Source organism: Gekko japonicus, unplaced genomic scaffold, assembly GCF_001447785.1.
Source record: "Gekko japonicus isolate JY-2015 unplaced genomic scaffold, Gekko_japonicus_V1.1 scaffold5808, whole genome shotgun sequence".
NCBI lineage: Eukaryota > Metazoa > Chordata > Lepidosauria > Squamata > Gekkonidae > Gekko > Gekko japonicus.
The window spans coordinates 3,147-14,210 of record NW_015172730.1 but is presented as its reverse complement, the minus strand read 5'-3'; the positions used below and the strand labels follow the sequence as shown (position 1 = coordinate 14,210).

The 11,064-nt window shown below is 50.7% G+C and overlaps 2 protein-coding genes across 2 annotated transcripts; both read left to right on the top strand.

Annotated features, from left to right (window-relative positions):
* Positions 1-1,293: 1,293 nt before the first annotated feature.
* LOC107119355 (prostate stem cell antigen-like) lies at positions 1,294-4,517 on the top strand (the record flags this gene model as incomplete). Its single annotated transcript, XM_015421819.1, has 2 exons — positions 1,294-1,414; positions 4,303-4,517. Coding segments are annotated over 2 exons (336 nt in total), but the record flags the coding sequence as incomplete, so codon positions are not given.
* A 2,974-nt stretch (positions 4,518-7,491) lies between these two features.
* On the top strand, positions 7,492-8,004 carry THEM6 (thioesterase superfamily member 6; the record flags this gene model as incomplete). Its single annotated transcript, XM_015421818.1, has 1 exon — positions 7,492-8,004. A coding segment is annotated over exon 1 (513 nt), but the record flags the coding sequence as incomplete, so codon positions are not given.
* Between the last annotated feature and the right edge of the window lie 3,060 nt (positions 8,005-11,064).

Here is an 11,064-nt window from a genome sequence, read left to right as displayed (position 1 = left end):
GTGGACTGGATGGTGCAACTGTTGGATGGATTCATGGTTGGTTGAAAAATCGTACCCAACGAGTGCTCGTAAATGGCTCTGCGAGTGGACTCTCGAGTGTAGTGCCGCAGGGCTCAGTCCTAGGCCCGGTGTTGTTCAATGTTTTTATAAATGACCTGGAGGAAGACATAGAGGGGATGCTTATCAAATTCGCAGATGACACGAAGCTAGGTGGGATTGCTAATTCTGAAGAAGACAGAGTCAGGATTCAAAATTATCTAGATAGGCTGGAACAGTGGGCAGAGACAAATAAAATGAATTTCAATAGAGAGAAGTGCAGAGTCCTACACTTAGGTACAAAAAATCAAAGGCACAGATATAGAATGGGAGGGACTTGGCTTGACAGCAGCACATGTGAAAGGGATCTGGGTGTTCTGGTTGATCACAAGCTAAACATGAGCCTGCAGTGCGATGTGGCTGCGAAGAAAGCTAATGCAATCTTAGGATGCATCAACAGAAGCATTGTGTCCAGATCACGGGAGGTGGTGGTTCCGCTCTATTCTGCTATGGTTAGGCCTCAGTTTTGGGCATCGCATTGTAGGAAGGATGTTGAGAAGCTCGAGTGTGTCCAGAAGAGGGCAACCAGGATGGTGAGAGGGTTGGAATCCAAGTCTTATGAGGAAAGGCTGAAAGAGCTGGGTATGTTTAGCCTGGGAAAGAGAAGGCTTAGAGGGGACATGTGATTGCAGTCTTCAGGTATCTGAAGGGCTGTCATGTAGAAGATGGAGCAGATCTGTTCTCTCTCCCTCCGGATTGCAAGACTAGATGTATTGGTTGGAAATGACAAGGGAGTCGTTACCGGCTAAATATCAGGAGAGACTTCCTAACTGTCAGAGTGGTTGAGCAGTGGAACAGTCTGACTCAGGAGGTGGTGGGTGCTCCTTCGCTGGACGTTTTCAAGCGGAGGCTGGACGACCATCTTTCGGGTATGTTGTAGGGCTGTCTTTCAGCTCTGCTCCTGCAGAGTGCAGGGGGTTGGACTAGATCACCTGCAAGGTCCCTTCCAACTCTGACATTCTATGGTTCTATGATTCTATGATCTGCAACAGAGCAGTTAGATAGGAGTTCAGTAGCACCTCAGAGACCAACCAGATTTTCGGGACATGGCCTTGGAGAGTCACAGCTCCCTGTTGGACCTCTCCTCCATGCACCTGCCTAATCCTCCTTTAAAGCCATCTGTGCCTGTGACCATCCCTACATCCTCCGGCACCGAATTCCACATTTCCATCACTCGTCGTGTTCCTTAACCTGCTTTCTTCTCTTTCAGCTGGTTCACTGAAGTGCTACACGTGTACACTGCAGGTCAGCAACGCCAAATGCCAAAGAGAGACGGACTGTGACGGAAATGCCAAAGCCTGCCGTACTGACATGCTGCGTAAGTCATCTTCTGGTCACTATCCTCTCTGCTCAGTTTTGCAGATCTTGCCATGATGGATTGATGGGTGTAGACAGGGCTTTTTCTCTGGGGGGATGCACCAGAACGGAGGTCCGGAACCTCTTCGACAAAATCCTTTTTGAAATGTTTAAAAGTTCATGAGTTTTCACTATACAGATTGAAAACTTCATTTCCCTCTTGGGAGTTCTGGCACCTCTTATTCCAAAAAAACAAACAAAACTGGGCGTAGAAGATATATGACTTGCTTCTTGATAGCAAAGGGCTTCAGTGCCAGGAACAACATTTAACAACACATACAAGTAATAGTATTAGCCAACGTGAAACTGCCTTCTACTGAATCAGACTCTTGGTCCATCAAGGCCAGTATCGCCTACTCAGGACTGGAAGCAGCTCTCCAGGGTCTCAGGTGGAGGTCTTTCACATCACCTACTGCCTGATCCTTTTAGCTGGAGATGCTGGGGATTGAACCTGGGACCTTCTGCATGCCAAGCAGAGGCTCTGCCACTGAGCCACAGCCCCTCTTGACAACTCTCCAGGGTCTCAGGCGGAGGTCTTTCACATCACCTACAGCCTGGTCCTTTTTAACTGGAGATGCCGGGGATTGAACCTGGGACCTTCTGCATGCCAAGCAGAGGCTCTGCCACTGAGCCATTACCCCTCTTTATAGCTCTCCAGGGTCTCAGGTGGAGGTCTTTCACATCACCTACTGCCTGCTCCTTTTAACTGGAGATGCTGGGGATTGAACCTGGGACCTTCTGCATGTCAAACATGGTGGAGGCTGGATAGGAGGGGACCATCATACTTGAGGCAGGCCTGGTGCCATCAGGAGGTCCAGCAGTGGGGCCAGGACACTAGAAGACCCCCCACTCTTGCCCCCCCAAGCACCAAGAATACAGAGCATCCCTTGCCCCAGCCTGAGAGTTCTTATCCATACCTTGTGGCTAATAGCCACTGATGGACGTCTGCTCCATAGAAGAACATAAGAGAAGTCAATGTTGGGTCAGGCCAATGGCCCATCCATTCCAACACTCTGTCTTGTGGCTAATAGCCACTGATGGACCTCTGCTCCATAGGTTTATCTAATTCCCTCTTGACGCCGTCCATGCTTGTAGCCGCCACCCCCTCCTGTGGCAGTGAGTTCCACGTGTCAATCACTCTTTGGGTGAAGAAGGACTTCCTTTTATCCGTTCTAACCCAGCTGCTCAGCAATTTCATTCAGTGCCCACAAGTCACCACAGGGACAGTTGATTGCCTTGTATGCCCCTGGAGGAATAGCCACTCTCCAACTGCCTGCCTTCCCCCGGCGCCCCTTTTAAAACAGTGCATCCAAGATGGTGGCGATTATCCCTGGATCCCAGACATGTTAGGCCTGCAACCCTCCTCCTATGGCCTCTAGACCTTGTCAGGCAGTCAATATTGTTGGTCACCCTCTCAGTGACCTCCCCTAATCCATTTCCCCGTAGAATAGTAACAGCTACCCCTTCATCTCTTTGAGATGAGCCATCCCAAACAAGAGACTTTTCATCTCCTGTCGGCTTTCCCCCAATTTTCAGTTTAAAAACTGCTCTGCCACCTTTTTGATTTTAAGCGCCAGCGGCCTGGTTCCTTCACGGGACAAGTGGAGACCATCTCTTCTGCACAGGTCCTGCTTGTTCCAAAAAGCATCCCAGTGCCTAACAAATATAAACCCTTCCTCCCTATGTCATTGTCTCATCCACACATTGAGACTCCTAATTTGTGCCTGCGTAGATGGCCCTGTGCATTAAACAGGTAGCACTTCTGAGAAGGCTACCTTGGAGGTCCTGGCCTTGAGTCTCCTGCCTAGCAGCCTCAATTTTTCCTCCAGAACCACACAACTACATTTCCCCACATCATTGGTATCAATGTACCATGACCACTGGCTCCTCCCCAGCACTGTATACCAGATTTGGCCCCACTGCTGGACCTCCTGGTGGCACCTGGTATTTCTGGCCACTGTGTGACAGAGTGTTGGACTGGATGGGCCTTTGGCCTGATCCAACATTGGCGTCTCTTATGTTCTTATGTTCACATGTAATGTCTGCTGCCTTCACACCAAGCAGGCAAGTCACCATGTGGTCAGTATGAGGGTTCTACATGCCTAAGGACTGAGTCACCAGCTACCAAGATAGTGTGTTACAAACTGACTCTTTTTAGTCAGCGAGCTTTAAGCTGCTCTTCTCCTCAGCTTCACTCAATCAGAGATACTGTTTTCCCTCTCACACCCTAGCAGCCAAACCCCTACTGCTTTCTGAACTGCTCTCTCATGAGGGCGTTTTCACACATGCTGAATAATGCAGTTTCAGTCCACTTCAGCGACCGTTTGCCGGTGGATTTTGCCGTTTCACACAGTAAAACCCAGTTGCAAAGTGCATTGAAAGTGGGTTGAAATATTTAGAGCACTTTCACACCATAATGCACTTTCAATCCACTTTGCTACTGGATTTTACTGTGTGAAATGGCAAAATCCACTCGCAAGCAGTTGCTGAAGTAGATTGAAACTGCATTATTTAGCATGTGTGAGACCGCCTTCCGTGTGTGTGAAAGCACCGTAATGTTCCATCAGCTCTCATTCGTTGCTCTTAGGGAGAGGCGGAACCTACCCCGTCTGTCACAGAGGACAGATAGTATACACATTTTTAAGCAAGTAAGTCACTAAAAGAGTCTCTGTGCCAGATCTTGTAAATCAGGATGATGCTTACAAAAGAAGATGCTCTCTCGGGCTTGCTAAGCCCTGGCTCGGAATTGAATTGATATGGATGTAGATTTGTACAATCAGGCCGGGTTCTCATTCTTCTATCACGTCCCCCTCGCATGGACCTCACCAGCTTCATCCGCTTCCTTCGCAGGTGCCGTCGGCCTTCTCAGCGTCATCACCAAAGAGTGCTCGTTGTCCTGCGAGGGGGTCTACAAGGACTACACCGTGGCCAAAAGGAACATCTCTTGCTGCGACGCCGATCTCTGCAACCGCAGTGGAGCCAGGGGCTTTGGAATGAGCCACGCCAAGGTGGCCTGGGCGGTTGGCACCAGCTTGGCCTTGACTTTTCTCAGGAGTGGACCGTGAGGGGTGGATCGGAGGGCTTGTCGCTTTGCAAATGAAAAAAAATCTAGATTCTCTTCCATTAAAGTAGGGATGCATACGTCTATCTCACATTGCTCGCTGCCTGCTGGTGCTTTGAATGCCGGGAGAGATTTGGACTTAATTATTGGGGATCAAGGGCGGGAGAGTCAGCATGCCCTTGGTGTGCCTGAGAAGCCGTGTGTACAATCCAGTTGCACAGGGGAACACATGAAGTTGCCTTCTACTGAATCAGACCCTTGGTCCATCAAGGTCAGTATGGTCTACTCAGACCGGCAGTAGCTCTCCAGGGTCTCAGGCTGAGGTCTTTCCCATCACCTACTGTCTGGTCCTCTCAACTGGAGATGCTGCCGGGGATTGAACCTGAGACCTCCTATTGAGATACTAGGATCCCGGTCACACGAGCGGGAAAATCCGCAGTGGAAGGGAGGCATTTTAGAGCCGGATCAAAAAGATGCACGATAACATGATCATATGGTTCCCCGGGGTGCTGCGCATACGCCGATAGCCGGCGATCACACGGCGATGTTGAAGCACATCAAAAGCCAGGAAGAACTGGCATGGTGCGATCAGACGTGCGGCACTCGGCGCCAGATGGTCACATCCGGTGCGACGGGATGCATGCGCATGCTGGATGTGATGGATTAACTCCGCTTCCGCGATCCGACGCTCGCCTGTGACCCACATTTTCTGGATGCTACTACACTTTTGCTGGTACTTTTTAAATCCGCTTCTTCGGGCCAACAGTACGGGTTGGTGACGGGTGCACTACGCTTCCCAGATGTTGCCGTATGATCGCGCCCGTTTGATGCGCCCTCAATCCGTCCATTTCGCAAATCCTCCCGTGTGACTGGGGCCTAGGTTAATATACCAGAGTTTTGCCCATGAATATGTTGGGAAAAATAGTCAAAAATACTTAAATACTCGAAGTTTGCAATGGATCTTTGCTTCACTTGAGAGGAGACATTTCTTTCTGTTTAAAAAGCTTTATTTCTAAGGGTAAAAGGTACATAGGAAACCTACAAACAAACAAACATATCTAGAGCTACATTGTCACATCTTGCTGCTATAAAAGCATGGCCACACTACAACACTGTAATAATGGAGAATCCTCCTTCTTCTTGACCCCTCGAAGGAAATCATCTGAATAGATTAACCAATCAATGTTTACAAAACAGTCCACTTTTCCTGGGCTTTGCTAGCATTGGCTGTCTGCCAGGTTTCCCTTCCAGGCCAGTCTAAACAATAGCATAGAAAGGTAAACAGGTTAACCCTATAATGACTGGAACCTGAGACCTTGCAACTCATACATTTCCAACACAGAGAAGCGCGATCCTGAGTACAGTAAATAAATCTCCCAAGAAGTATATTGCAAAAAAAAGGTGAGCTTGCATTTATTCAAGTAGATCTAGTTCACATTCAGGTTGCAGTCAAAGGGAGAGAGAGAGAAGTCTATATCTAAAGAGTACTTTTCCTATCACAAACACCCAGCTCGTCTGGCATCGTGTGTGGGAGTATGAGGGCACTGTATCCACAGGAGAGACGTGTATCTCCATGGAAAGCCATGTGAAGACGTGAGAGGACAAAGGGAGAGAAGGCGGGGTCAGAGGGCAGCTCCCAGGTTAAGACAGAGAGAAGCATCCTATTCAAGGACATAACACCTATACCCACTTGGAGTGATGTAACACACACTGTCCAGCTGATGTTTCACGACCTGGATAGCCCCAGGCCTCCTCAGTGGTCTCCCATCTAAGTACTAACCAGGACCAACCCTGCTTAGTTTCCAAGAGGTAACCAGATCAGGCTATCTTGGGCTATCCAGGCCAAGGTGGTAATATGATGTGGGCCAAAGGATCAGTATGATGAGAGGGTTGGAATCCAAGGCTTACGAGGAAAGGCTGAAAGAGTTGGGCCTGTTTAGCCTGGGAAAGAGAAGGCTTAGAGGGGACAGGATTGCCGTCTTCAAGTATTTGAAGGGCTGTCATGTAGAAGATGGAGCAGATCTACTCTCTCTTGCTCTGGATTGCAAGACTAGATCTAACGGGTGGAAATGACAAGGGAGTCGTTACTGGCTAAATATCAGGATAAACTTCCTCATTGTAAGAGTGGTTGAGCAGTGGAACAGACTGCCTCCGGAGGTGGTGGGTGCCCCTTTGCTGGACGTTTCCAAGTGGAGGCTGGACGACCATCTTTCAGGCATGTTGTAGGGCTATCCTTCCACTATGCTCCTGCAGAGTGCAGGGGGTTGGACTAGATGACCTGCAAGGTCCCTTCCAACTCTAACATTCTGTGACTCTATGAATTGGTCTCACAATATATTAAAAATGTTGCCTTTGGTAAAAAAAAAACCGGTTCTGTGATCCTTATCAGAGCCACTCCCCCAAAGCAACCATCTCTGCCTTTCTCCAATTTGACGGACAGATGGCGCCAAAGGACCAGGCTTGTAATATAATTTGGGGACGAAGCAAAGCGACTCGCTCTTCTTTAACTTTTGCACTCCATGGGGGATCACTCGTTCCTCCGCAAAGGGTGAGGCAACGGGATCGGATGCAGTCTGAATGCAGCTACTACCAGCCTCCGACCCGGCCAGGTTTGAAGGATCTGGAAAGCACAGATAGCTCCTCCCTTCCTCCCCCCACCTTTCGATCCAGGTCTTTTAAAATTCCTCTTCAGCCTTGCTTTAACCCAGCGAGGCACCAGAGGGCGCTGTCCCGCAGGGATCTTCAGGTTGCCAGGCAGAGGCGCCCCAGAAAGGCAGGGCAAACCAACCGGCAGGGGAAGAAAGGGGTGGCACGGAGCACCTGCTGTGACCTCTGCCCTCCCCCCCGCCTTGCCACAGTGGCTCCTCCCGAGCGGCTGCAGCTTGCCACTGCCAGGAAGCTGACGTCAGAGCTGCAGGGCCTTGCAGGGCCCGGCGTGACTTGCAAGCAAAAGCAGGCTGCTGCTGCTGCTGCTGCAGATGATGGAGTGGGCGAGCCTGGCTCTAGGGGTTGGGGTGGCCTTGTTTGCCCTGGTGGATGTCTGGTACCTGCTGAGGATGCCCCTGACCATGCTCTACGCCAGGTGCTTCCTGCCCACCGTCTGGGACCTGCTGGAGGAGCAGGAGTGCCGCGGCCTGGTGCTCCTTTCGGACCTGGATTGCTTGCTGCACATGAACAACGGCCGCTACCTCCGGGAGGCCGACATGGCGCGGGTCATGCACCTGACCCGCTGCGGGCTCTTCCGGGCCGTGCGGGCCCTGGGGGGCCACACCGTGCTGGCGGCCTCCTGCTGCCGCTACCGGCGCTCCCTGCGCTTCCTGGAGCGCTTCGTGGTCCACACCCGCCTGCTGGGCTGGGACGCGCGGGCCTTCTACCTGGAGCAGCGCTTCGTCAGCGCCCGCGACGGCTTCGTCTGCGCCGTGGTGCTGGCCCGGCAGCACGTGGTGGGGGCCAGCCCGGACAAGGCCGTGTCGTGTCTGTGCCGGAGAAAGGTAAGGCCCGAAGGCGGCTGAGCCGGTATGGCAGAAGGCCGCGCCGATGTAAGCAGGGAGCCGGTATGCCCTGACACGGGGGTCCCCAACGTGGTGCCCCCGGGCGCCAGGACACCTACTGACAACTTTCCTGGTACCTGTCAAGGGTTTTTTTGGAAGTAGGTGGAGCCTGATGGGACCTTTTCCCCAGCAGGGCTTCTGATTGGCCATTGGAGATTTGATTGGCACTCCTTAAAAAAAAAACCATTGCTTTGGCAGTCACTGCGAGACTTCACCGCGAGACTGAAGACAAGCTGTGCACGTGCCAGGGGGAAAAAAATGTAAAGAACGTCTTTATTTTAAATGGTCTCCGGTTGCTAAGCAGACATTATGCCTGGAATGTTGAGTACTCCAAGAGGGCTGCGTAGAAATCGCTCCCTGACATCTCGTGGTTGGCCCTGGGTCCTGCAGTAACCTTCTCGTGGCTGCGACCACCAACCCGTGGCAGAATTTCGGAGGTGCCCACAGGCTCAAAAAGGCCAGGGACCCCTGCCCTAACGAGAGGCCTATCGAAGTCAGAGGAGCCAGGAGGCCAAATAGCAGACCCAACTGCTATTTGTGGCTGACCACAGGAGGGTAAGGAGCTAGCGGTGGCTCAAGTGGTTAAGCCACTGAACTGCAGGCTGTGGAAGGTCGAGAGTTCAGCAGTTCGAGACCCGAGTGTGCCGCATGACAGAGTGAGCTCCCGTCTCTAGTTCCAGCTCCTGCCCACCTAGCAGTTCGAAAGCAAGAAATTGCAAGTAGATAAATAGGTACCACTTCGGTGGGAAGGGAACAGCGTTCCATGCGCCTTGGTGTTTAGTCATGCCGGCCACATGACCACGGAAACGTCTTCGGACAGCGCTGGAGGTGAGCACCGCAACCCTAGAGTCGGATTCGACTGGCTTTCGAGCAAGGGAAACCTTTACCTTTACCTTACAGGAGGGTAAACTTTTGGTTGTGTGATAAGGGCCTGCACACAAAGAAGAGCTTTAGTTGAGTCCGGGGGAGGCCCCGCTACGTAGCTGGCCGACTGTGTTTGGCACCGTAAGACGCCTGTTTTTCAGGGCCACTCTAGGAGAACTGCAAAATGACGGTTTTCCCAACTGATCGACAGAAACGAAGAAATGGACCTTGACATGTCCTTCGTATCCGGAAGGTTGCTGGATTGGTCTGAGGTAGGAGACTCCAGCAGCCCCTTAGAGACCAACAAAGCTTTCGGGATATAAGCTTTCAAGAGTATCTGACCAACGGAGCTTTGACTCTTGAAAGCTTATACCAGTTTGGTGTAGTGGTTAGGAGCGTGAACTCTAATCTGGGGGAACCGGGTTCGATTCCCCACTCCCTCCACATGCAGCTGCTGGTGTGACCTTGGGCCAGTCACAAGTTCTCTCAGAGCTGTCCTCTCAAGGGCAGTTCTCGAGAGAGCTCTCTCAGCCCCACCTACCTCACAGGGTGTCTCTTGTGGGGAGAGGAAGGGAAGGAGATTGTAAGCTGCTCTGAGACTCCGAGTGAAGGGCGGGGTATAAATCCAATCTCCTCCTCCTCCTCTTCTTCTTAGCACTGGGTTTCAGTTTTATTGCTCTGTGTTCTTCTCTAGTTCTTTCTCAAACTATAAAGATGCAGGTTAGAGCAGCTAGTCGGGATGTTTATCCTGTGTTTGTTTTCTTTAATCTCCCAGAAAGCCCTTTCCTTCATTAGAAAGGAAAGTTATCATTTAAAGCTAATATACAAGTGCTGTCCTATGTTATTCACGCTGCATTACTCTGAACATCCAACAGTATCAAGCATCTGCGTACAATTAGATCCACACCAGGTGTACCAAATCTTAAAACAGGCAAAACAATAAGGTTATCAACTCTTGGTTGTGAAACTCCTGGAGATTTGGGGGTGGAGCTTAGGGGTGTAATGTTATGGAGCCCCCCCTCCAAAGCAGCCATTTTCTCCAGGTTAACTGATCACTGCAGGCTGGAGATCAGTTACAATTCTGGGAGATCTCCAGCCCCCACCTGGAGGATGGCACCCCTACAACAACAATTACTTAGTGATACATAAGAGGCCCAGGCGAAAATTCCTCCTTTCGGGTCCCTCCGCACCCCAAACCCTGCCCTCCCCAGACTGCACCCCTCAAATCTACAGGCGTTTCCCAACCTACAGTTAGCAACTCTACTTGTAACTAGGTTTCAAATTAGAACAAAGTCTGGGTTCTACTTGGGAGTCACACGAAAGCTCGTACCCAGAATGGTCTTAAAGGTGCCACTGGACTCAAACTTTGTTAACATAAGAACACAAGAGATGCCAATGTTGGATCAGACCAAAGGCCCATCCAGTCCAACACTCTGTATCACACAGTGGCCAGAAATACCTGGTGCCATCAGGAGGTCCATCAGTGGGGCCAGGACACTAGAAGCCCTCCCACTGTTGCCCCCCCCCCAAGCACCAAGAATACAGAGCATCACTTGCCCCAGAGCCATCTATACCTTGTGGCTAATAGCCACTGATGGACCTCTGCTTCATATGCTTATCTAATTCCCTCTTGAAGCCGTCCATGCTTGTAGCCGCCACCACTTCCTGTGGCAGTGAATTCCAAGTGTTCATCACTCTTTGGGTGAAGAAGGACTTCCTTTTATCCGTTCTAACCAATGTTCCCTCTAAGCCATGGAGTCTTGTGAGCAAAAATCTTACTTTGTGAGCTACTGGCATTAAAGTTGTGAGCAAGTGATTTGGCTGCTGCATCAATTAGTTGGCTCTGGAGCCCTCCTTCCTGGGCTAAGACAAAAACATGTGAGCTGGAGGCTAAAAAACTGTGAGCTAGCTCACACTAACTCAGCTTAGAGGGAACACTAGTTCTAACCCGACCGCTCAGCAATTTCATGGAGTGCCCACAGAGTTCTTGTATTGTGAGAAAGGGAGAAAAGTACCCCTTTCTCTACCTGCTCTTTCCCATGCATAATCTTATAAACCTCAGTCCCTCAATCATGTTACCCTTCAGTCATCATTTCTCCAAGCTAAAGAGCCCTAAGATCTTTAACCTTTCTTCAT